At 48.3% G+C, this 27223-nt stretch overlaps 1 protein-coding gene across 1 annotated transcript; it reads right to left on the minus strand.

Moving 5' to 3' along the window:
- Window positions 1-13539: 13539 nt before the first annotated feature.
- On the minus strand, window positions 13540-26841 carry LOC127585716 (platelet-derived growth factor subunit B-like). The gene is made up of 7 exons (XM_052043430.1): window positions 26327-26841; window positions 25479-25533; window positions 20772-20861; window positions 19396-19589; window positions 16648-16771; window positions 15999-16134; window positions 13540-14855 (listed from the first exon to the last, which is right to left on the minus strand). Exons 1-6 carry the CDS (start codon window positions 26378-26380, stop codon window positions 16019-16021), a joined length of 633 nt encoding a protein of 210 aa, XP_051899390.1. The 5' UTR covers window positions 26381-26841; the 3' UTR covers window positions 13540-14855; window positions 15999-16018.
- Between the last annotated feature and the right edge of the window lie 382 nt (window positions 26842-27223).

Consider the following 27223-nt stretch of genomic DNA (forward strand, 5'->3'; position numbering starts at 1 on the left):
GATCCAATATTCTTTTAAAATAACCAGTTGTTTCCACTTTCACCACCCTCATGGGGTTGTGGGTTCTGGATCTTTGCCACCCACTCAGTAAAATAGTTCTTCTTCCTCAAATCCCTTCAGTTTCTTGTGCCCAAGACCTGAAATCTGTGTCCCCTGCTCCCCGTACCATCAGCCGATAGGAACAGCGTTTCTTTGTCTGTCTTACCTAGACCAGGCATAACCTTAGCCACCTCTTTCAAATCATGCTTCAACCTCCATCCGTCCAAGGAGAACATCTCCAGCTTCTCCAACCTGATCCTGTAGCTAAAATCCCTCATCCCTGGAACTGGGAAATCTTCTCTGCACCTTCTCAAGGCCATTTGGACCCATCCTGCAGAGTGGCCACACTGCTCCAGCTATGGCCACACCAGGGCTTTCTACAGATTCAAGACAACATCCAGACTTTTAATACTCACCAGCTGTTTATGATGCCCAGAATTCTATGTGTTTTTCTATATCAATACATTCTGCAACGTTTGGTGAACATGACCCCCTCTGATTCTCCACACATTAGCACTGTGCTGTTGTCTACACCCTCTCTCCCAACCCTTTTGCCAAAATGCTTCATCTACTTCTCTGCATGAAATATAATCTGCCGGTTCAACCAGTCTACCTATGTCCAGCGGATACAATCCACCTGTCCAACCTCTCCTCATAAGGCAACCCACCTGTTCTAAATATTAGTCTAGTAAACCTTCTGTCATATGCTTCCTTTAAAGACAAATCCCTCTTATCCCTAAGCTCTGCAATTGCTCACCATTTGGATAATTGGTTTCTTTTTTTCCTGCCAAAATGAACATTTTCACATTTTCCCACATTATACCCCATTTGCCACGTCTTTGCCCTGTGACTTGGCCTATCTATATCCCTCCGTGTCCTCCTTATGTCCTCTCTACAACTTTCCTTCCTACCTATTTTTGTGTCGTAGGAAAATTTAACAACCCTACCTCTGGTGGTTTCATCCACTTATACAAATTCTTCAAAGAACTGCAATAAATTGGTCAAAAATTATTTCCCTTTCACAAAACCATGATGACTTTGCCAGATTCCCTTCTATTTTTTAAGTGTCCTGCTATAATATCTTTAATAATAACTTTCATCATTTTCCTTTTGGGAGATGTTAAGCTAACTGGCCTGTAGGTTCCTGTCTTCTGTCTCCCTTTTTAAGGGGTTACATTTGCTCATTTCCAACCTAATGGAACCTTCCCCAAATCTAGAGAATTGAGAAGAAATAGAACCAAAGTATCAAACCTCTCACGATCTAAGTAATTTATATACATCAAAGAAGAGAAAGGTCCCTAGCACTGATCTCTGAACTCCTTCAACACCACAACCAACCGTCCTCCAGTCTTGAAAACAACCATTTATTTACCACAGTCCTCAATTTTGTTAGCTGGCCTTTGTGGTACTTTGTCAAACATTTTCTTAAAATCCATTTGGACAACATCCACTGCATCTCCTTCATCACCTTCTCTGTTACTTCATTGATAAATTCAAAACAATCTTTTTTCAAATCTGTGCTACTTCTCCTGTGCAGTTCCTGGTTATTGTTCCCCATGTATATACACCCTTTCTGGAAGAAGGATTTGCCTTTTTACTACTTTCTGGGTCCTCCCCCAAATCCAGGGAAGGTTGGAAGAGACGAGGTGATTTTTTCTCTCAGAGGATGATGAGTCTTCTGTTGTCTCCATCCCCACTTCCCTCAGAAACTTGGGATGCTAACTATCTAGGCCAGGCAGCAGATCCAGTCTAAGCATGGCTTTCTAATACATCCCATCCATCAAATTTCACCATCCCTTATCTCTTCCATCTTTGCTTCCAGATGCTAATATTTTATCTGTACCCTCTTCCTCAGTAAGTACTGATGGATGAGTTGGCCCAGAAGTATACTGGTGAAGGAAATTCTGAGCACATTTCAGAAAGTCCTCCCTCTCTTTCCTCAACACCCCAAGCGATGGATGATTAAAGTCCTCCAATATCACTCAATGGATCTCACACATCTGGAATGTCCCTCTCTTTGATTAGCTCCACTCTCTGGAAGTCGGAGTATCCACCTGCGTCAAAATCCTTCACTTCTTGCCTCTCCACTTTAACCAAATGGAATCTGACCTTGCATCCTCAATGACCTCCCCTCTTTCAGACACTAGAAAGTCTTTCCTGATCAGCGCAGTCCCCACCTCCCTCTTTCCCGTTTCCACCTTTTCTAAACACTTTGCACCTGTCAATATTAAAGTATCCAATGCTTACCATTTTAAGCCACATTATTACCACTACATTACATTCCCACACACTATGTACTTGAGTCCCCCACACTTTGTACACTTACGTATATACTTTCAGAACATGACTTTGTGTTCCTTGTGGCCCTTCCTCATCTGTTCCGGTCTAATCTGCTACTTCCTTCTCCAGTTCAGTCCAACACTTCATTCATTTTTTGCCTCTATTGACATTACTGGTGTGTTCCTTCTCCTTCCCAACCACACTAATGAAACTCCCCAAGAGGGCATTGGTCCCAATCCTGTGGAGTGTGTGATGGGATGGTGTAGAGAGAGCTTTACCTTGTGTCTATCCTGTACTTTCCTCGGGCCCCTCCTACCTGGGCACTGTTCCCAGTACCCCAAGAATCAGCTGAAGCCCTCCCTTCTCCACCACGTCTTTAGCCAATCATTGTCAAACCTCTACTCTCACTAGTGACTGGCGCTTGGAGTAACCTGGAGATCACTAGCTCTGAGGTCCTACTTTATACCTTCCTCCCCAGTTCCAGAGAGTTCCCTGTTCCCACGGGTACGGGACTGTTAGAAGATTTTTGGGAATGGTTGGATATTATCGGAAGTAATTACCCGTGATGTTGATGTTGAGGATGCAAAACCAATCAAACAACACCCATATCGAATGAATGTGGAAAAAAGTACACTTGTTGACCAGGAGATTGAATACATGACTCGGTGTGTTTCTTTTGTCGCTGGTTCGTAACAAAATTGGGGTAGAGAGGTTGACTTTCAGACCTCGGTTCCTGCTCTGCCTGTGTCCTGGGTACCATGACTTCAGGCTCATTCCTTTTCCCCTGCAGAATGCTCTGCACGCTCCCCATGATGTCCTTTGGCACCAAGGAAGCATGTGGGACCCATGCTGCTGGTTACAGAAAAGCCTCCAACTATGGAACCCCTTATTACAGCCACGTTTGGACACTTCCCATTTCCTGCAGACCTTTGCACTAGACTGTCATGGCTGCCCTCCACTACCACACCGCGCAGTGTCTCATGTTGAGCATTTGTTTGAAGGAGATATGTTGAAGACTTCTGCCTCTTCTGAATGGCCCCCCACATTAGCCTGGATTCCCTCTGCCTGTGGAACCCACCATGTCTGTGCTGACCATCAATCTACAACAACTCCATTTTTAATTCTCCCACATTCTCATCCAGATTTCACCCACCTACACACTGGGGGCAATTTACAGTGGCCAATTAACCTACCAACCCACATGTCTGTGGGAGGAAACTGGAGCACCCAAGGGAGACCCACGCAGTCACAGGGAGAACATGCAAACTCTGCACAGATATCGTCGGGAGGTCGGGGTTGAACCTGCTCCCTGGTGCTGTGAGGCAGCGGGTCTACCCTCCTGCACCACTGTGCCACCACACTCTTGCTGTCTCCTCCTGCGGTGCCTCATGTGATTTGATCTCCCTGCTTCAGTGCAGAATGACAATTTTCTCTTCCCTGAATTGTAGCACGGAGCTGCTAAATCTGGCAAAGAAACTGTTGTGGTGACAGAATAGCTGAGTGTGCTGCTCCTTGGGGTTAACTCTTACCTTCACTTACAGCAGGGAACCACAGTGGACAGCAGAACAGAGGCAGCCACGGCATATGAATGTTACAGGTGAGGTCAGGATTTGCAGCAGGATGCAGCTTGACTGGAAATATTTCTCTGCAGTGACATTCCACTGCAGAGCAGAAAGGCAGCTGGTGTTGAAACACTCCAGCACCAGGCTAAGAACTTGACATGACACCAACTCCAGGAATCTCCCGTATGAGAGGGGCTCGTTCACAAGAATAAGGCAGACACGAGCAGGTGGGTGTGAGCAGACATTTGCAAACATCAGATAGACTCCAATCTCAGCACAATTTATTCTTTGAATTTTCTTCCGAAGCCCTTGAATGTTGAACTTGGTCCCTCAGAGGGAAAAGAATACTTGAAAGGAAATATTATTCCAAGGTTCTGGGGAGAGAGCAGGGGAGTGGGACGGGGAAGATTACCCTGACCCAGAGGTGTAGTGGACTCCTCCCGCACCATGGTCTTTCTATGGAGAATCCTAAATTGAGTTCAACAGATGCTATGCTGTCAGGATTTATTGTCTAAAGCAATCATTACTCACCCAGTCTAGTGACACACTCCCAGGTCAGGGACAGTAGAGGATAGACACAGGGTAAGGCTCCCTCTACACCATCCCATCACACACTCCCAAGGTAGGGACAACAGGGGTTAGACACAGGGTAAAGCTCCCTCTACACTGTCCCATCACACACTCCCAGGGCAGGGACAACAGGGGATAGACACAGGGTAATATTTCCTTTACACCATTCCATCACACTCTCCCAGGGCATGGATGACAGGGGTTAGACACAGGGTAATGCTCCCTCTACACCATCCCATCACACACTTCCTAGGCAGCTGTGATTGAGATTAGACACGAAGTTTATAATTGCAGTATCGTAGAAAATTATCGGCATGGTGGCCATTCATGTCTGCGCCGCATAGACAAAGAGTTTCCCAGCCGCCCATCTTCCCACACTGTGTCTGTAGCCCTGCAGGTCATGACTCTTCAAGTCCACACCCAGGAGCAGATTAAACGTGATGAGGGTTTCTGCCGCTACCTCCCCCCTCAGTCAGTGCATTCCAGACTCTCACCACTTGCAGGTGAAGAATCTTTCCTTATCTCTTCTCCAATCCTATACCTCCTTTTAACCATCTTATTGACCTGTGCTGCTGCCTTTAAAGATCTGTGAATGCACTCTCCGTCTGTTCCTTCACACCTCTCAACATCCTCCCATTTATTGTACAATCCTTTGCCTCGCTGCGGTTTCCCAAACACATCACCTCGGCCTTTGCTGGATGACGTTCCATTCCCCATTTTTCTGCCCAATTGACCAAACCATCTCTCCCTCCCTGCAGTGTAAACCATTCCTCTTGACCTTCCACCACATAGACATTTTTTGTACAATACACCCAGCAAGGGACCGAGCCCAGTGGAGCCCCATTGGTAACCTCCTTCCTATCACTAAAGCGCTTGTCAACCATTACACTCTCTGCTTCCTGCCACTGAGCCAGCTTTATGTCCAATTGCCACTCTCCCTTGGATCCCGTGGGCTCTTATGTTCTTGATGATGTAGGAGCTGAACAAAAGACTCGCCATATAGACTATGTCAAATGCCGCACTCTCATCGATGCTCCTTGATACCTCCTCAAAAAAATCAGTCAGGCTGATTAAATACAACCATCCCTCAACAGCTATCCATGCCTTTCCACATGAAGGTTTATCCATTCCCTCAATTGATTCCAATAATTTGTTCACCACCAAAAAGAAATAACTGGCTGCAATTACTTCATGTATTCTTTCCTCCCTCTTTAGACAAAGGTACAATGTGAACACTTCTCTGGCATCACTTCTGTCACTTGAGATGTTTGAAGGTCAACGGTCAGAGCCTCTGCAACTTCCTCCTTTACTTCTTTAACAAAGATGCAAATGCTTTCTCCTTTCACTATGTTTATCCCATTCAATGTGTCATTCTTGCTTCCGCCTTAATTACAAATTGGTATCACCCAGTCTTTCATGGAGACAGCCACAAAGCAGTAAGCGCCTAACCTGCAGGCTCCGTCTCTTCACCCCTGGTTATTGTGTCATGCAGGAAGTCAAGTCATGCTGAAAGTTCGTGAAACTCTGGTCTGGCCACCAGTGGAGTATTGTGTTCAATTCTGGTCACCACATTATGGGAAGGATGTAAAGGCATTGGAGAGGGTCCAAAAAAAGATTTATGAGAATGGTTCCTGGGATGAGGGACTACGGTAACAAAGACAGATTGGAGAGGCTGGGACTGTTTTCTTTGGAGAAGGCTGACGGGAGATCTGATAGCAGTGTGTAAAGTGATTAGGGGTCTGGGCAGAGTGGATAATGGGAGGCTGTTCTCTTAGGTAGAGGGGTTGGGGGCTAGAGGTCATAACTGTAAAATAAAGGGGAAGGGCATTGAGAGTGACACGAGGAAAAACCTTTTCTTTGCACACTGTGTGGTTGGAACCTCGGACCATTTGCCTGCAGATATGCTGGAGGCAGGTTCCATTATGACCTCCAAGAGCTGGAACTGGATAAGTACACAAAGACATTTGCAAGGCTATGGAGATTGGGCCAAGGAGGGAAACTGGGGACAAACTCTAGTAGAGAGCTTACATTGGGTACAATCAGCCAAATGGCCTTGTTCTGTGCTGTAACTATTCTATTGTTTAATGACTAATCTAAGGCCAAGATGATTGTCTTAGTCGTAGGCAAAATGTGCTGGAGGAACTCCACGGGTCAGGCAGCATCCGTGGAGGGAAATAAACAGTCGACGCTTCGGGTCGAGGCCCTTCATCAGGACTGGAAAGGAAGAGGGCAGAAGCCGGAATAAGAAGGTGGGGGGAGGGAGAGGAGCACAGGCAGGTGGGGGACAGGTGAGTCCAGGTGAGAGGGGGAAGGTAGGTGGGTGGGGGAGGGAGAGAAGATGTAATAAGCTGAGAGGTGATGGGTAGAAGAGTCAGAGGGCTGGAGGAGGAGGAATCCAGTAGCAGAGAGCAGTGGACCATGGAATAAAGGATGGGGGAGGGGAGGAGAGGAGATGGGCAGGTCATCAAGGTGGGGGAAGGGAGCCACAGGAATAAGGGAAGACAAAGGAGTTGGGGGGGGGTGGAATGAAAGGGTGGGGTTACCGGGAGTTAGAGATATCGATGTTGAGGCCGTCAGGTTGGAGACTCCCAAGGCGGAATATGAGGTGTTGTTCCTCCAACCTGTGTCTGGCCTCAACGTGGCAGTAGAGGAGGCCATGGATAGACATGTCAGTGTGGGAGTGGGATGTGGAATTGAAGTGGGCGGCCGCCGGGAGGTCCTGGCTGTTGTTGCAGACGGAGTGAAGGTGCTCGACGAAGCGGTCACCCAATCGTGTCAGATCACACCAATGTACAGGAGGCCGCACCAGGAGCACCGGATGCAATAAATGACACCCTCGGACTCGCCGCATCATCTGGAAGGATTGTCTGGGACCCTGAATGGTGGTGAGGGAGGGGGTGTAGGGATAGGTGTAGCACTTGGTGCAGTTGCAGGCATAAGTGCTCGGGATGTTTATCAGTGGGGAGGGGTGAGTGGACAAGGGAGTTGTGGAGAGAGTGGTCCCTTCGGAAAACAGAGAGAAGGGGTGAGGGGAAGATGTGCCTGGTGGTGGGATCCCATTGGAGGTGGCAGGAGTTGCGGAGAATGATGTGTTGGATACGGAGGCTCGTGGGGTGGTAGGTGAGGACAAGTGGAACTCTGTCCCTGTTATGTATCTGATGTCCTAGAATGGGAAGCTTCATCATGGGAACAGATGCAGTGGAGGCAGAGGAACTGAGAGAAGGGGATGGCGTCCTTACAAGTGACAGGGTGGGAAGAGGTGTAGTCAAGGTAACTGTAGGAGTCAGTAAGTTTGTAGAAGACACCTGTGGTTAATCTGTCTCCAGAGAGCTAACTCCCAGTAACCCCACCTTTTCTTCCCCGCACCCCCCCCAACTCCTTTGTCTTCCCTTATTCCTGTGGCTCCCTTCCCCTGCTTTGATGAGCTGCCCATCTCCTCTCCTCCCCTCCCCCATCCTTTATTCCATGGTCCACTGCCCTCTCCTACCGGATTCCTTCTTCTTTGGCCCTCGGCCTCTTCTACCCATCACCTCTCAGCTTATTACATCTTCTCCTCCTCCCCCACCCACCTACCTTCCCCCCTCTCACCTGGACTCACCTGTCACCTGAACTCACCTATCCCCTGCCAGTGTGTGCTCCCCCCTCCCCCCACCATATTCTGGCTTCTGCCCTCTTCCTTTCCAGTCCTGAAGAAGGGTCTCGGCCCGAAACATCGACGCTTTATTTCCCTCCATGGATGCTGCCTGACCCGCTGAGCTCATCCAGCACATTTTGTGTATTGCTCCAGATTCCAGCATCTGCAGATTTTTTTGTATCTCTGATTGTCTTAGTCCCATTCTTTCCATGGTCATCCTTTTGCTCTTTACATACAATTGAACATTTTAGGATTATCTTTCACTTTATTGACCAGTGCTTCTTCAGACCCACTCTTTGTTTTCCCGGTATCTCTTTAGTTTCACTCCCATACTTTCCATTGTAGTGTAGAATCCCAAGCACAGGAGGCCCAGTTTCCTTGTATTGGCTCAGTCTGATTTAATCTGACAGCTTTTTCTTTCACCGTTAACAAATGTGTTCACCTGGGAGTAGCAGCACAGTGGTGCAGTGGGTAATGTTCCTCTTTCACAGCTCCAGTAACCTGGCTTCAATCCTGATTTCAGGTGCTATCTGTGTGGAGTTTGCACGTTCTCCCAGGTGTTCCATAAATTAAATTGGTAATTGGTTTATTATTGTCAAGTATACCAAGGTACAGTGAAAAACTTTGTTTTGCATGCCATCCATACAGATCATTTCATTACAACAGTGCATTGAGGTAACACAAGGGAAAACAATAACAGAGTGCAGAATTCAGTTACAGAGAAAGTGCAGTGCAGGCAGACAATAGGGTGCAAGGCCGTGAAGAGGGAGATTGTGAGGTCAAGAGTTCATCTTATCGTACTAGGGGACTGTTCAATAGTGGACAATAGTGTCCTTGAGCCTAGTGGTACTTGCTTTCAGGCTTTTGTATGTTCTTTCTGATGGGAGGGGGCAGAAGAGAGAATGTCCAGGGTGGGTGGGGTCTTTGATTATGGTGGCTGCCTTACTGAGGCAGTGAGAAGTGTAGACGGACTCCACGGAGGGGAGGCTGGTTGTTGTGATGTGCTGAGCTGTGTCCACAACTCTCTGCAGTTTCCTGTGGTTTCAGGCAGAGCAATTGCTGTACCAAGCCATGATGCATTTGGACAGGATGCTTTCTGTGCTGCATCAATAAAAATCATTGAGGGTCAAATATCCCAAAGACGTGCAGATTAACTGGCTTCTGTCAATTATCACTAGTGGAAGGAGTATTGAGGTGAGTTGATGTGGATGTGAGAGAGAATGGGTTTATAGAGAAATGTGGGGGCCACTCTGACAGCCAGCTTAGGCTTAATGGGTGGAATGGCCTGCTTCTGAGCTGTTGTAAATTAATACAGCTCCAATTGTCTTTTGAAGATTCCCTTGGGAATTGAATCCTGTCCAGCTAAGGCATTGAAGATTATCATGACCTTGGAAATCATTCTTCATGGTCCTGTGAAGCAGTTGACTTTTGTTTTAAGATCTGTGGTCTCTGGTTATCAATCCATCAGCCAAAGGAATTGGTTTCTCCTTCCTTGTCCTACCCCTCACTTTTGACCATTTCTGTCAGGTTTTCATTCACTCCTGCTTGCTCTGAGAGGAACAAAACCAGCTTCTCCACTCGACTGGAGACCCTCGGTTCTGGTAAACTTCCTCTCCATCACCTCCCAAGGTCTTCTCATTTGTCCCAGAGTGTGCCAGAAACAGTGTACGCGAGATGTAGTTCAGCACCGTCTACACTACCCCACCAACACTCCCAGCACAGGAGGAATCTGCTGTCATTCTGTTGGCTCATGGTTAATCTGAGTTACATGTGTTCACTCACTTTGGTCTGTGACCTTGAACCTAACCCTCACCTAACACAGAGTTAAACAGCACAGGAAGGGGCCCTTTGACCTCTTGAGTCACGTTGACCATCAACAAATATATCAATCTCAGTTTTGAAATGTTCGATTGAACCCCAGCACTTTTCTTGGGCTGGGGTAGAGGTGTAGTGACGGAGCCAAAAGGCAGGCAGGAGCTGGCCACAGGAAACACCTCCAGATTTCCAGTACCTTCGTAGAATCGTACCCAGCACAGGAACAGACTCTTCAGCCCATCGCATCCATACACTAATCCCATTTGCCTGCATTAGGCCTGTATCCCTCTACTTCTTTCCTATCCAAGTATGTGTCCATATGCTTTTCAAACAATGTAATTGTACCTGCTGCCACCACTTCCTCTGACAGCTCATTCCAGATAACCACCACCCTGTGCGAAAAGCTTAGTCCTCAGATCTCCTTTAAATGTCTCCCCTCTCAGCTTAAGCCTGTTCCCTCTAGTTCTAGACTCCCCTGCCCTGGGAAAAAGACTAACTGTCCTTGCATTCCATCTCTGCCCCTCAATTTTATAAACCTCTATAAAGTTACCCCTACGAGAATAAACCCAGCCTATCCAGTCTCTCCTTATAACCACAGCCCTCCATTCCAGGCAACATCATCACTTACTTCCTGTGTCAAACATTTCTCGGTATTAACCCAGAACTCCCGAACAATAGCTTTAGAGTGTATCCTTACAGAGAAATAGTTTTTATCTGTCCCGCCTTTCCCTTTAATTCCCTCCTTCCCTGGGAATTACAAGGCTTGTCTATGCGTTTAACCCCTTTATCCCCAGTCTGTGCTGCATCCCCTCCGATGACATTATATCCTCACCGAGTTACTGCGCCCAGAACTGTGTACAGTACTCCACTTGAATTCAAACCAGGTCTGCCCACTGGGTCTTCGTAACACAGCTCTCCTGCAGGAAAGGCCAACACTCCACAAGACTCAGCACTGGTCAGTGGCTCCCTGTCGAGATCTGTATCCGGGTCCTCGTCCTTCACTTACCTTGCACTTCACATTTAGGGAATACACTGATCTCTTTCTTGGTTCCAAATTGGCAGACTCACATGCCACACTGGACACCATCTCCCCACCTGGCTCAAGGACAGCTTCTATTCCACAGTGATAAGACTATTGAATGGTTCCCTTATACGATGAGATGGACTATTGACCTCATCATCCACTTTGTTGTGACCTTGCACCTTATTGTCTACCTGCATTGCACTTCCTCTGTAGCTGTGACACTTTACTCTGTACTATTATTGTTTTTACCCTGTACTACCTCAATGCACTTTGTACTAACCCAATGTAACTGCACTGTGTAATGAATTGACCTGTACGATCGGTGTGCAAGACAAGTTTTTCCACTGTACCTCGGTACAAGTGACAATAATAAACCTATACCATCTACCACAATTTGGCCGCCCACTCACTCTATGGATGTCTGCAATTTTCTGCTGCTGTACATGTTAGTTACCAAGGCACCTAACTCAGTGCTTTCATAGAATTGGAATGTAAAGCCCTCTGCTCCTCCACCACAGACTCAATAGTACCTGGTAAATAGTCCCTCTTGCCTGCCTAACAAGTTCCCTGCTCAAGGATGCCTCCAGTTCCACACATTCATATTTTGCAAACAGTCTCTTGTGTGGAATATTACCTGCTTTCTAGACACTGGAAAAATATAATCTATTAATACTTCCTTAACAAAAATGTTAGTTATCTTTACAACAATCTTAACTGTACCAGCGACTACCTTGACCAGCATGGGTTAGAAGCAGAATAAAGTCCCTTTCATAAAGCAGCCAACACAATCAAGGACCTCTCCCACCCCAGTCACTCCCTTGCCTCTCCACCTCAGGTCGGGCAGAAGTTACAAAAGCTTGAGAACACATACCACCACTCAAGGACAGCTTCTATCCTACTGTTATCAGACTCTTGAATGGACCTCTCATACACTAAAAGATCTACTCTTGATCTCCCGATCTACCTCGTCAAGGCCCTTGCACTTTGTCTACCTGCACTGCACTTTCTCTGTAACGGCAACACAATATCCTGCATTCTGTTTTCCTTTTCACTACCTCAATGTACTTATGGAATGATCTGTCTGGATGGTATGCAAACAAAAACCCTTCACTGCATCTCAGTAGATGTGAAAGTAACAAACCAATTCCAATTTCAATTCCATCGAATAGTCCTGGTACGGGTGTAAGCCAGGCTAGCTGGGGAGAGGGCAGGGAAGTGGGAACAATTGGATTACTGCACAGGGTCGGTGTGCACATAACTGAGTGCTCTCCTTTTCTGCTGTAACTGGTTTCTGATTCTAAAGGGCAGAAAGCAGCTTCCACCACATTGCCCCAGTGAACACTCCCAGGGTAGGTCAGTCCGGTTAAATGTAGAACGCAGATCCCTCCCACAATCATGGAGTCATAGAGCTATATAGTACAGAAGCAGGCCCTCTAGCCCAACTGGTCCATGCTGACCAAGATGCCCCATCCAAGCTGCTCCCATTTGCCAACATTTGGTCCCATAACCTTCTAAACCTTCCCAATCCAAATACCTGTCCAACTGTCTTTTAAAAGTTGTTACTGTACCTGCCTCAACCACTTCCTCTGGCAGCTCGTTCCACACACATACCACCCTTTGTATAAAAAAAAGTTGCCCTTCAAGTTCCTATTAAATCTTTCCCATTTCACCTTAAACCTATGTCCTCTAGTTCTTGATTCCCAACTCTGAAAAAAAGACTGAGTTTTTCTATCTATGCCCCTCTTGATTTTATACACTCCTATCAGATCACCTCTCAGTCTCCAACGCTCTCAGGAATAAAGTCCTAACCAGTCCAACCTCTACCTGTAACTCACTCCATCAAGGCCTGGCAGTATCCTTGTAAATCTTTTCTGCACTCTTTCTAGTTTAAGAACATCTTTCCTGTAGCAGGGCGACCAAAACTGAACACAATACTCCAAATGCAGCCTCACCAGCGTCCTGTACACCCTCACCAGGACCTCCCAACTTTTATACTCAGTGCCCTGACTGATGAAGGCCAGCGTGCCAAAAGCCTTCTTCACCACCCTGTCTACCTGTGACTCCACTTTCAATGAACCATGTACCTGTACTCCAAGGTCCCTCTGTTCTACAACACTCCCCAGGGCCCTGTCATTCACTGTGGAAGTCCTACCTGGATTTGACTTTCCAAAATGCAACACCTCGCACTTATCTAAATTAAACTCCATTTGTTGTTCCTCGGCCCACTTAGCTGGTCAAGATCCCCCTGTAATTTTTGAAAACCTTCCTCATTATCCACTATACTGTACTACCTATTTTCACATCACCTGCAAACAGCTGGTGGCTGTGGCAGTGTGTCACAGCCACAACCAGCAGCACACTGTTTGTTGTTTGTCCTGTCTGAGTGACATGGACAATTAGATGTGGGCAGTCGTCTGGTAACCTGCTGTTACCTGCACAAATTCACTTGGCTGCCTGCTTCTGGCAGCCAATGAGGAAAATGTTAGTTAGGTTATTAACTTTTCTGATGTAAAGTCTCCTGCCCCGGTGCTAGCAGGGGGCGTGGTGGAGAATCCTGCACTGTCTGGTGATTGTGTTGTGTGGAGAAGGGGACAACAGACATCGCATCAACACAGAGGGAAGGTCCTCCTAACCTACACATAGCCTCAGGCTCTCAGCAGCAAATTAAGGCAATTAGCAACGTGAATCAGCGTCCAAGTATTCCATCTACATTCCGCAGTCCCTGTTGCTGGAATGTGTGACTCACCCACGCACATCTCAGATCCTCTACACCTGGCCCCACAGGATCAGCCATTACACAAACAGCAGTTTATTGTACTTCATAGAAACTTTTGCAACTTTAAATATATAAATAATTAGTCAATGTTTAACTTTAAAAAACAGTTGAGATCCAGTATTTACAGCAGTAACCCAGTGAGGTACATCCCTCCCTGCATCATAGACCTTGGTTCAGGCACCAATTGGCATCTGAAATGAACAGCGATATTTGTCAATCAATCTTCAGGAGCTACCCCAGCCTCACCTCCACCCATCCTGCCCCATCTACAGCACCGGTGGCTCACCAGCCCAGACTCCAGTCCCTGAATTGTGTAACCAAGCAGGAGCAAGCTGCAGTCAGCTGGAGCCTGTGGCATGGTTCCAGGCAGTGGGAATGTTGGGTCTCTCTGTATCCTCCCCTCAGGGTCACTTCACCGCCAGATCCTGGTCCTCGGGCCAGTCTCTCAGGCTCCATCTGTGACCTGTTAACTCTGAGGAAGCACAGCACCTGGAGCCTGCAGCCAAGCCAGGACAGTGAGTGTAGGTGGGGCAGAGTGTCACTGAAGAGACTGAACCCATTCCCAGTCAGAGGCAGGGGGCAGAGACCTGGGCTCAATCTCTGTCCCAGGGAGGAGGCGGCTCCCGTCCTGAGGGAAGCTGTGCTCTGTGCACGTGTGGTTGCCAGTGGAGAGGGGTCCTGAGCTGGGGACATCTGATGGACAGGCCAGAACTGCCAGTGCACCCCTTGGAAATGCTACATGAACTGGCTAAGCCAGCCAATAGCAGCAAGGCTAGGCCTCCCGTTCTCTTCAGTCAATGCACAGAAACAAATATTAAACGTAAAACATTGACAGAGAAAAGCAAAATGTACAGTGCAAAGAGCCAAGTCTCGACACAGTCTCCAGCAAAGGCATGCTGGCCTCCCAGCCCCACCGACAGTGCTGATTGGCTCCAGTCTTTGCTCAAAAAATCCAGTGGTCGTTACTTAAACATTTGCTGAAAGTCATATTTTGGTCTTTAGTGCACAGTGGTCTTGGATTTGTCCTTTTACTCAAAATCCATGAAGTTCCCAGAGGTCATTATATTAATTTGCCGTTGGCTGTGAACAGCAGGACTACCACAGAACTGCAGCGTCACACCACACAATTCAGGGGCTGTTCGGAGGAGAAGATACCTGGGGAGAGAAACAGGACAGTGTGAGTGACGTACCCCAGAAGCCCTGTTCAAGCCTTCAAGCCTCTTCCTGCATCCTGCACTCACTCCCCACCTGCCCTGCCCCAGTCTATACTCTGAACTGGAAAGAGTGCAGAGATTTACGAGGATGTTGCTGGGACTCAAGGGACTGGTTGGGCAGGTTGGGACTTTTTTTTTCATTGAAGCATAGGGGAATGAGGGGTGATTTTATAGAGGTCTATAAGATTATGAGGGGCAAATTATAGGGTCAATATGCATAGCCTTTTTCCCAGGGTTGGGGAATCAAGAACTAGAGGGCACAGGTTTAAGGTGAGAGGAGAGAGATTTAATAGGAGCCTGAGGGGCAACTTTTTCACCCAGAGGGTTGTCAGTACATGGAATGAGCTGCCAGAGGAAGTGGTTGAGGTAGGTACATTAACAACATTTAAAAGGCATTTGGACAGGTACATGGATTGGTATTGGTTTATTATTGTCACTTGTACCAAGGTACAGTGAAAAACTTGTAGATAAGATCTTTATTAGTTACATGTACATCGAAAAACATAGTGAAATGCATCTTTTTGCATAGAATGTTCTGGGGGTAGCCTGCAAGTGTTGCCACGCTTCTGGCGCCAACATAGCATGCCCACAACTTCCTAACCCGTATGTCTTTGGAATATGGGAGGAAACCGGAGCACCCGGAGGAAACCCACACAGACACAGGGAGAATGTGCAAACTCCTTACAGACAGCAGCCGGCATTGAACCGGGGTCGCTGGCGCTGTAAAGTGTTATGCTAACCACTAGACTGTCTTGCATAATGTTCATACAGATTAGTGCATTGAGTAAGTACAGGATAAAAACAATAACAATACAGTGTCACAGCTACATTGCAGTAGACAATAAGGTGCAAGGTCATAACAAGGTAGGATAGGAAGGTTTTAGAGGGATTATGGGCCAAATGGGACTAGTTTAGATGGGAATCTTGGTCGGCATGGAGCAGTTGGGCCAAAGGGCCAGTTTCCACGCACTGACTATGACCTCCCTCCCACAGACCTTCAGGCACTCCCCCATCCCTCCCTTGGCCCTGTTCATGCGCCATTGCTCCTGCCCGGGGAGAGGGTGTGATGCTCAGAGCTCCTCACCTGAATCTCATGGCTTGGTTCTATGTTTGGTGAAACCCTTTCTTCCCACCAAAGAGTTTGAACTTCCGATGTTTTCGTTTGCTGCTGCTGTACTTGCGGGCCTGGACCACGGTGGGAGCTGGAGAGACCAAGGACCCTGATGGGAAGAGGTACACATCAGACTCCAAACCTGCAAAGGCCTAGTGTGTGCAATCTGCCCATCTCACTGGGGCCACGGCTTCCAAGGCTCCTGGTTACTCACCATTAGAGCAACTGCAACTTAACCTGGTCAGCCCAGAGACGACTGGCCAAACCCCAGACACCCACCGGTCAAACCCCTGACACCCACTGACCAAACCTCATACTGGCCAAACACCAGGTTAAACCCCAGACACCCAACCAGATCCCAGACACGCACCAGTCAAACACAGGTCAACTCATGATCATCCCCGACATTCATCAAGTAATTCCGACTCACCTCAGACACCAGTTGTCCAACAGAGATAAAACAGGATGCCATCATCTAACCCGGAAAACCCAGACTCTCAGCAGATGTCCCATGCCTAACCCAAGGTAACTCAAGCACCCATCATCTACCCCTACTGAACCCTCCAGCTCTGGTTCCTTGGTTGCTGAGACCCAATGTAAGCCAAGACTGTTGGATGCTCACCCTCTCTCTCCTGGGAGTCTGCATACTGAGCTGCAGTCATGCACTTGCACTCCATGTGATCAAGTAACACCACCTCTGCTGTCTTGGACACAGTGCCTTTCCGCCGATACACCTTCTTCACAACCTGAGGGATGCAAAGACAATTAAAGCAGGCATAGAGATCGTCTGAACACACAGCAAGCCCGCCCCATGTCCAAAAGTCTGCGACCAACTTCAGCCCAAGAACCTTTGTCTGAAGACTTAATACAAGGTGCACCTTCACCATGAATGTAGACAGAGCTTGGAACTGCCCCAACCCATTCAACACAACAAAATGACTGACACTCACTCACTGTGCAAGTCTCAGCCAGAGTCTCAGCACTCACCACCAACCCTGTCAGTTAATTGTGGAAACATGTTTGGAATTTCCTGGACCAATATGACTGACCCCGAGCTGTGTTCAGATTTAGTGCAGGTTAATTTTACATTGCCGATCAGAGGGGTGAGAGGCGATGAAACCACAGAGCCGTTCACCTGGGTCAGTGTGCATAAGAATTTAGGAGCAGGAGCCATCAACTTGGCCCCTCAAGCCTGTCCCATCACTCAATATGATCATGGCTGATCTGTCCCAGTCCTCATCTCCTCCTCTGTGCCAGTTCCCCAAAACCCACAACTAATTGATCTTTCAAGAAGTTATCCACTTCCTCTGTGCTCCCAATGATCCTGCCTCCACAATGCTCCAGGGTAGAGCATTCCAGAGATCCACCATCCTCTGAGAAGAAATTCCTATAAACCTCAGTTTTAAATGACTGGCCACTTAACGTGACTACATCCCCTCATTCGAGATTCTCCCATTGGTATCATGCTCCCTTAAGAACTCATTTCAATAAGATCACCCCTCATTTTCCTAAACTCCAAAGGATGTACATCTAATTTCTTTAGCCACTCCTGACAGATCGACCGTCTCATCCCAGCAAATAACCAAGTGAATCCCTTTTGGACTGTCTCCAATACGACTCTCTCAAATAAGATATCTTTATTAGTCACATGTACATCGAAACACAGTGAAATACATCTGTTGCGTAGTGTTCTGGGGGCAGCCTGCAAGTATCACCACGCTTCCGGTGCTAACATAGCATGCCCACAACTTCCTAACCCGTACGTCTTTCGAATATGGGAGGGAACCAGAGCACCCGGAGGAAACCCACGCAGACACGGAGAGAACGTACAAACTCCTTACAGACAGTGGCCAGAATTGAAACCGGGTCCCTGGTGCTGTAATGTTACGCTAACCGCTACACTACCGAGGACCAAAACTGTGCACAGACCTCTGGCAGTGGCCTCACCACCAACAAATGTACAATTGTAACAACACTTCCCAATTTCAAAACTCTTGCAATAAGACATAGCTCTCTCTGTACTTTGTTAATCTACAATCTCTATTTAGATAAAACTGTGTTTTCTGCATGACCTCATAGTTTTTGACACTAAACTTCTCACCCACAATCAACCGATCAATATCCTGTTACAAAGTCCAAATGTCCCCATCACAACTTGCCCTCCCAACAATACTTGTGTCATCAGCAAATTTGAATGCCTTAAATTTCACTCCCTCCTCAAGGTCATTAGTATAAATGGTAAAGAACTGAGGGCCAAGATCCAATCCTTGGGGCACTCCACTAGCTACGCCCCTCCAGCCTGAAAAAGACCCATTTATTCACACTCTGAGTTCTATGCTGACACTTCCCCCAATACCACAAGTGCTTATCTTATCCACCAGCCTCTTGTGTGACAAGCGGTCAAACGCCTTCTGAAAATTCAAACACGCTTCGTCTGCTGGTTCCCCCTCTATTGACTCAGTTATGTCCTCAAAGACCTCTGGCAAATTTGTCAAACATGATTTACTTTTCATAAAACCACGTAGACTTGGTTTGAATGTATTAAGCTTTTTCGAATGACCGTCTAGTTCTTCCTTGATTATCAACTCCAGCATTTTTCCAGCAGATGTTAAGCTAACAAGCCACCTACTTTTCGTCTCACTCTCCCCTTGAACACAAGAGATACAGTAGTTGTTTTCCAACCCACTGATACCCTCCCTAAAACGCTGTGAGGTTTGAAAAACACCAACCAATGGGCCAACTCTCTCCGTCTCTGCCCCCTTTAAAATCCTTGACTACAGGCCATCTGGTCCTGGTGACTTGCCTGCCTTTAATCCCATTGGTTTTACCTGTACCTCATCTTTCAGGATTGGGAATGTTACAAGTGCTTCTGCACCATCTTAAAGTAACCATCTGTTACCGTTGGGATGTTTACAGTGCCCCCTGAAGACTGATGCAAAGTATTGATTGAATTTACCTGCCACTTCACAACTGGGCACTCCAGCCAACAGCCACAGCAGCCCACACTGACACCCCCTCCCCATTCACTATTAAGCCATGACCTTTACATGTTTCACAGTGCTCTCATCACCTAGCCCACATCCCAAGGTCCACCAACCCCTGACCCCGGGTGCCAGGTCACCTGGTATCCATCCCTCCCATGTCGGAGGCCTGCAATTCCCAGGCCAATGAGACCCACCCCACCCAAAGCTCCTGATACCCAGAAACCTCCAGAGAGCCCCAGCAACCCCAAGTAACTCCTAATCTCAACACGTGGCCCATAGGCCCTGGTGCATTGCTTCCAATCCGCCCAAACCCCACATGCCAGCCCAGTGCCCCAGCATCCCCATGAACCCCAGCCCCATCCCATGTTGCCCCAGCTAGTCCTCACCTTCACTCGCCGCTCCTGTACCTTGGTGGGCTGGCACTTGTAGTTCCTGGTGTTGCAGCAGCCTGAGCAGCGTTGGACTTCCACACAGCTCGGCCACAGGTAGAAGTTGGCCCTGGTGGGATCCACCATGCTCCGGGTTATCTCCATCACCTCCGGCCGGACTTTGCACTCGGCTGGTTTGGCAGCTTCCACCACTGGCAGAGAGGAACGGACAGAGGGGTTCACCAGTCAGTGGACTATAGGTGACACAAATCCCTGCCCCTCACTGAACCAGACCAAGGCAGACTGTGCCCATCCCACTCCCTCACATTACAATGAGGGTGGGGCCATAGCTTCACATCCCAACTGGACACCAAGTCAAAGGAGGCAAGGTCAGGGCGTTCAACACTGTCAGCTTAGAGTCTATAAAGGTGAGGGCAGCAAGGCATTATGAGAACCCTTGGGCTTCAGGTACCACCAGGGTGGCGCTAATAAGTCAGAGCTTGGTGGTGGGGTTGGTTCTGAAGAGGGGCTACAGGGGTTACCGATCGGGGAAGGGTGTGAGGAAGGGAAGGGGAGTGAAATATGGAGAGTATTTTAAGTTGGAGCCTTTGGAGACTGGGTGCACAACATAGTGGCTGAGTTAGTGGACTAGTAACTGGAGTGATCGAGAGCCAAGTTCAAATCCCACCATGGGAGCTGGGATGGGGGGTGGCTGGTTAAAGTTATCTAATTGAAAACATCTGGAATTACAGCTGGTCTCAGTACCAGTAACCAGAACCCAACAGATTGTTGCTTAAAAACCGGTGTGGTTCATCACTAATGTCCTTCAGATAGGGGATCTGTGGTCTTTAGTCAATACGTAACTCCATACCCAGCAACATGGTTGACTCAGAGGCAGTTGGGGATGGGCAACAAATGCTGGCATTGCACACCCCGTGAATGACTAAAGTGAGGCAGGCGTAGGGGGAGATGTCTTGGTGTGGATTAGGATCGGTCGGGTTCCGAGTTATTTACACCTCTGTTCACGGGTACAATTTACAGCTTCCCATTCTTTCACACCTTCAGAATCCTCACCCACCTCGTCAACGTTACCTCCTTCCTGCCTACAACCTTCCAATATCTGTGTTCTTCTCTTCCTGCTCTCCTGTACCACTGGCAGACATGCCTTCAGATACCAAAGCCCCGGTCACAGGAATTCCCCCCTTAAGTACCACCTCCTTACAACCAACCCCTCGTTAACCTTCCTCCCCTCTGGCCCTGACTGCTAATACCCCAACACCCTGGGATCCTGATGAGCTACCCCCACAGGAAGCATCACAACCCTCCCTAGGGCCGCTGCTCTCACCAGCTGGGTAATGTCAAATAGGAAATCCTGATGCAGAAACGTTCCTTACCTGTACTGCGGGTCACACGCACTGCCCGCTCGTGATCGCCCTCATTTACAGATGACAAACCAAGGTCCTCGGAATCCTTGACGTCCATGTCTGAAACCAAACACAAGCTGGTTAGTATCCACACCAATCTAGAAATTATATTTAAAAATCATTCACTTTACAGGTCATTTGATTGGCTGAAGACCAATATAACATATTTACAACTAATCCTTTGAATTAAAAATGTAGAATGTTATATATTTTTCCCAGATGAAGGGTCTCAACCCAAAAAGTCGACTGTCCATTTTCCTCCACAGATGCTGTCTGACTTGCTGAGTTCCTCCAGCATCTTGTGTTTTGCTTGCTAAATGTAGTTTCCCTACCTGCCTGCGGAAGTTAGTATAAGGAAACCGATTAAAGAAACTAAACATGGCCATGCAGATCATTTCCAGGGGTGGGGGTGGAGGGGGGGTGTTGGAATGATCCTTGGGGTACTGTGGTAGATCTGAGGGGCTGAATGGCCTCCTCATGTGCTCTTGTGATGGACACAAGGGGCTGAATGGCCTCCTCCTGTCCCTATCTCATTGCCAATCACATTGGCATGGACATATGAAGAAGGTGACAGGGCTTTGAGAGCATTTGAACATTGAAGATTCCAGGGCTTTGGCTCAAGTGGCTGAGGCAACAGCTGCAAGTGAAGGAATCGAGAGGTGCTCAAGAAGTCAGTGTCTGATCCCCGTACAACACCAGTTTCCATAACTGACTTCCAGTGCTAATTCCAGCCTCTCCGTCATCCGATTACCAGAGTACACTGTCCCAGGTCTCCATACCAGGACCCAGTTACCGCAGCTGGTGTCTCAATGCCACTATCAATGACAAGCTTCCATTGAATCCAGCTCATTTAACCTCCTGTATCGCACATCATCTTCCAAGGGGATAAATTGTGAAATACCAGGGATAACTCAGCCCATTGATTTTACCTCCACAATCACATGGTTTTGGAGAGATTACAGATCTTGGTCAGCAGCTGAATATTGTATGGGATTAGGGAATAATCTGGTTGGAGTTGTCAACATGGTCTGATTCCAGGAAGTTATCTACCAGGAATCATCCAGCACCTCAACTAACCTGGAAATGGAGTGACAGACACCAGGACTTCAGGCAGAGGGCGGACAATTCCACCTTCGTGCTGATTTTACTTTTCTCTTGTAGTTTTGTCCTGGTGACCAGCTGTGAACTCTTCTACGGGAAGTAGTAGAGGCCACTCAGCCCATCAGACTTGGTCCACCCTGTTAGACGATGGGCGAGCTGTACTATCCACCCAACAACAATCTATCCATCCCCGCTTAAGTCTTCAATTAAAAGACAAGCTTCACAGCTTTCAGAAGGAGAGATCCTGAGAGCTGGTCATGGACAAAAGCAGAGTAGAATTGTTTCCACTGCAACAGAACTTGGTGGAAACTCTTAGCTGATCAGGCAGCATCTATGGACAGAGCAACAGAGTTAACATTTCAAGTGGATGACCGTTCATCAGAATTGTACTGACCGTGAAGCACATCCACCTGAAACCCTAACTCTGCCTGATCCACTGATTATTTCCAGCTCTTTCTGTTTTTACTTCGGTTTTCCAGCATCTGCAGTTTTTTGCTTTTAGTCTGGAGCAGAGAGTTCAGGGAATGCTTACACGCCCTGCTCTCTCATCCACTCCAAACCCCTGATCCAACAATCCAGTCCTTAACTTTGGCAACACTTCTGCTTCAACCATGAACCCTGGTGAAAGAGTCCACTGTCCCATGGCTCTATATGTGACGAGGTTCCTCCAGCTGCCCGATTTCAATATCTCCCATTTAACATTATATCTGATGATCTCTCAACCCATGGACTATATGACGTTGTTAATGCCTTGTTACTCTTCCTCACCTCGCTGAATTTAAACACCTGTCCCATGGTCTGTAATCAGCATGTTTTAACAAACATCAATTTTCCCTAATCTTCAACTCACAAAGGAACTTGATCAAAGCAAATTCTTCCCAGGAATCTAGGGGCCATATCCCAGGGGATGCCAGCTGCAAATGAGGGAATTACAAGTCCGAGGGAAGCCAGCGAATGTTTCACACAAGTGGGAAGCAAACTCCAGAAAGTCAAAGTGATACAGATGGTGCAGGTGGGATCAGGAGACAGTGGGAGGGAAACAGTCACCCACAAGCACAATAATCAGTCCGATTAATGCAGTACTTCGAACCAAACTTCAAGTTCTGTCATAGGAGCATTTTCAACCAAGACACCGGAGAAAATATTAAGGCAGGTGAGCAAAATCTTGGTCTGGACAGGTTTTAAGGAGGTCTTACAGAAAAGGGAGAGTTAAGGAGGGGGTTCTAGTGGCTGAAGCCCCTGGTGGTGGAATATTTAAAACTGAAGACGTGCAAACTGACAGAACTGTGATCAATTAAAAGGATGATCCTTTCCCATTAACCGTGCATCATAGATTCAGTCCCACCACAGGATGGGAGTGTATCTCCAGGATTCCAAGGGTTAACGGCATGGAGAAAGATTGAGCAGACTGAAATGTTAACAGTGTCACATTTAAGGAGCAGAAATGTTAATGTGAAGGTCAGCCACGCAGGCAAAAGAAAGAAACTTTGTTCATTTGAATGTTTCAGACAATTGGAAACACAAACTATCAGGAAACTATTCGACAAATTCCATCCTGGTTGGGACAGTGGAATGTTAACACAGGGCGCCTATATTTAGAAGCAGATTCATTGTATTTGAAAAACAAGAGAGAGACTGGCATTTAACAATGGTGGGACAAAACCCAGAAACATGGGCAGCCCAGCTGGCTCACGTGATACCTCGCCGTTAGACTGTGAGGAGGCAGTGGAACCTCGCCAAAGTCGTTTGGACTTTTAGACAATTCCAGGAAACACTGGGCTTTCTTAGATAGCAGCTGAACTAAGGTTGGAATAGCTGGCAGACATAACAGGCAAGAATTGAAATATCATTATGGAACTCAAAAATAAAGAATGCATCTAGGAGCATTCTTACCGTGGAGAGGAGAGGAGGCCCCGACCTGTCTACAGAGCCTGAGCTGTCTGCTCACACCTCACTGCACCTCCCAGCAAAACACAGCCCAGAACAAACTCTGCGGTTTCAGCTCCTGTTCTGGGAGCTGTGGTGGCAAACTCAGTCTCGCACCTTTCATGTACACACCTCCTCTCTCCTTCTTCCATTCCTAGTACAGGAGCAACACCTCCATATGACAGGAGTCTCTTCATAAACCTCCTGTCTTCCCCACCAGCCCACCTCCCACTCTGAAAAAGCCCAGGGAGTGCACGGCCTCCCTTTCCCAGCCGAGCTGTGACCTCAATAAGTAGCATCAGATCTTGTCACCTATTCCTTCCACAGTTACAGTTGGATACAAAGAGGGGAATGGCAACTGCTTGGAGAGAGTGTGGGCAGCACCACTCTACCTGCCTAGAGTAACCCTCAACCAGCAAAATTACTATAGTCTACCAATCTGCTTCATAGGAAGATCACCACACTGCATCTTTGCTCCAAAGTATTAAACCTACCATATTATTTAATTCATTCACAGGACGTGGGCACCTCTGGCATTGCTGACATTTATTGTCCGTCCCTGACTGTGCCAAGCTGCAGAGGTAGTTAATGTTTCAGCTCATTGTCAGATTAAACAGCTAAAAACCTGCAGATCTTGGAAACCTGAAACAAATTCAGAAAATGCGGAAAACACTCGGTAGGACAAGCAGTGTCTGTGGAAGGAGAGAACAGAACCAATGGTTCAGGTTAATGGCTCTGCTGGAGGGTCGTCAACCTGAAATATTGACCATTTCTTGCTGCACAGATGCTGCCTGACCTGCAAAGTATTAACCATATTGGTGGGTCTGGAAGCATTACACAAAGGACATCAGTGAATCAGATGGATTTTACACAGTCTAGTAGTCTGTGCTACACTCTGTGTGCCTCTCTGTGTCTGTCTGGTCCAGGGTTTCAATCTGAAATTTCAACAATTCCTTTCCCCACCACAGATGCTGCTTGACCCACTGAGTTCTTCCAACGGATTGTTTGTTGCTCCAGATTCCAGCAGCTGCTGTCTGGTAGTTCCAGTAGTTTTGTATTTACTGTTACTAGACTTTTCTTTCAACTTACATTGAAGTTCCCAGCTGCTCTGGTCCCCAGTGAGACTTGAACTTGAGTTTTTCACTGTACCTAGGTACAAGTGACAATAATAAACCAATACCTCACTGTGATAAGACTATTGAACGGTTCCCTTGTACCATGAGATGGACTATGACCTCACGATCTACCTTGTTGTGACCTTGCACCTTATTGCACTGCACTTTCTCTGTAGCTGTGACACTTTACTCTGTACTGTTATTGTTTTTACCTGTACTACATCAATGCGCTCTGTACTAACTCAATGTAACTGCACTGTGTAATGAATTGATCTGTACGATCAGTATGCAAGACAAGTTTTTCACTGTACCTTGGTACAAGTGACAGTAATAAACCAATACCAATTCGTGCCCCTGGAGCAACAGCCCAGATCTCTGGCTGTTTGCCCAGTGCCTTTTCTCTGCTGTCACAGCGCCATGGATATGTTCCACCAAGCCACTACAGCTTTGCCCGGGCAACGTCCCGTTCCTCAGTACCCGCACCCTGCGTCTGGTTGCCACAGGACACTGATGTAACAATTTGCCAGTGACTTACCCAGTGTCGGATGCAGGAGGAAACTCCGGTGTCTGTGTTCGGGAATCCAGTCAGCCTGTGGGGTGGGAGGGGGGGGAAGGTGTGAGGGTGGGTAAGAGAAACATGCACGGTGAGGCGGCTGCACAGCACCATCCCACAGAACCCACTCCCCGCGCCCCCCGCGGATGGTGAGAGGACCCTGGTGGTCAACCCTCCACGGACTGCCGGAACTCACGGCTGGATGTGACAGTTCCAGAGACCCGGGTTCAATCCCAACCTCGGGTGCTGTCTGTGTGGAGTGTGCACGTTCTCCCCGTGCCTGCCTGGATTTCCCCCTTTTTAAATTATTCGAGGGAGGTGGGCTCTGCAGGCTGAGCCAGCGTGTAATTGCCCATCCCTAGTTCCCCTTGAGAAGGTGGGGGTGAGCTGCCCTCTTGAACTGCTGCAGTCCGGGAGGTGTGGGTGTACCCACAGCCCTAGGCTTCGGTTTACCCCCACATCCAGGGCTCGTAGGTTAATTGGCCGCTGTAAGTTGTTCCCAGGGTGTAGGTGAGTGGTGGGATCTGGGGGGGAGTAGGTGGGGATGTGGGGAACAGGAGACAGGAAGAATTAGTGGGGAATTGGGGTTGCTATAAGAGCTAGCATAGCCTCGACGGCCCGAACGGCCTCTTTCTAAAGCGCAAATAAAATATCCCCGCTGACCGAGCTCCTCGCAATCCAGCCCGGGTCAGACATGGACCTCCCGGCGCCTACCTCCTCAACCCGCTTGCACTTTCACCCTGATCCCCCCCCCCCCTTGATCCCCGGACCCTGCCGACCTCCCCTTGACCCGCCCTCCTCCTCCTCCTCCTCCCCGACCTCTCGCTCACCTCGGTCTCCGGCCACAGGTGCCACAGGGTGAGCAGCGCGATGCCCAGATTCATGGTGAGCCCTCGGTCCCGCTCACAGCGCAGCGCCTGACCGGCTCATCGCCCCGGGGCTGCCGCCGGCTCCCTCCGCACCGCCCACTCCACTTGTGTCCAGGGAGCCCGCTCCCGCTCCCGCTCCGGACAACAGGTGGGCGGCCGACACCCGCTCCGGACACTTGTTCTAGCTGCCCGTTCTGTGTCTGTGTGTCACTCTGGTGTCCCTGCCCGTACCAGACCCCCTGTGTGTGTGTGTCTGTGCTACACTCTGTGTGTGTGTCTGTCTCCCTCTCTCTGTCTCTCTTTCTTTCTGTTTCTGTGACCCTCTCTGTCTGTCTGTCTGTCTATGTGTGTGTGTGTCTGTGCTACACTCTGTGCCTCGGTGTGTGTGTCTCCCTCTCTCTCTGTATTTCTGTGTAACACTCTCTCACTGTCTCTTTCTACGTGTGTGTGTCAGTCTGTCTCTGCCACCAGCGATTGCCTCTGCTCCCGCTTCCTGCTCTCTTATACTGAGGGTTGCTGAAGGTGTGACGGAGGAATGCGCATGTGTTGCGGAGATTCCCTGTGCCGCGGTTTCTCTGGGAGGGGGGAAGGTGGGGCCGAGGAGCCGCTGGAAAGTGTTGCCGGAGGGGACTCGGGCGCGACAGGTCTGGGAGGAGCGCACAGGAGGTGACTGGGGGTCCGACAGTCCGGGCCACTGCGGCGTGAACAGTCCCTGTCCTTCCCCCTCCCTCGCCACCTTCAATCTCTCAACTTGTCCCTGCAGTGCTCACTCCCCGTTCTCTGTGGTCCTGACCAGTGTCTTGGTTTCTCTTCGCTGCGTCTCTCCGGTCGCCCCTCTCACCCTCCCTCAGATTCCAC

This window comes from Pristis pectinata, chromosome 33 (genome assembly GCF_009764475.1).
Source record: "Pristis pectinata isolate sPriPec2 chromosome 33, sPriPec2.1.pri, whole genome shotgun sequence".
Lineage (NCBI taxonomy): Eukaryota > Metazoa > Chordata > Chondrichthyes > Rhinopristiformes > Pristidae > Pristis > Pristis pectinata.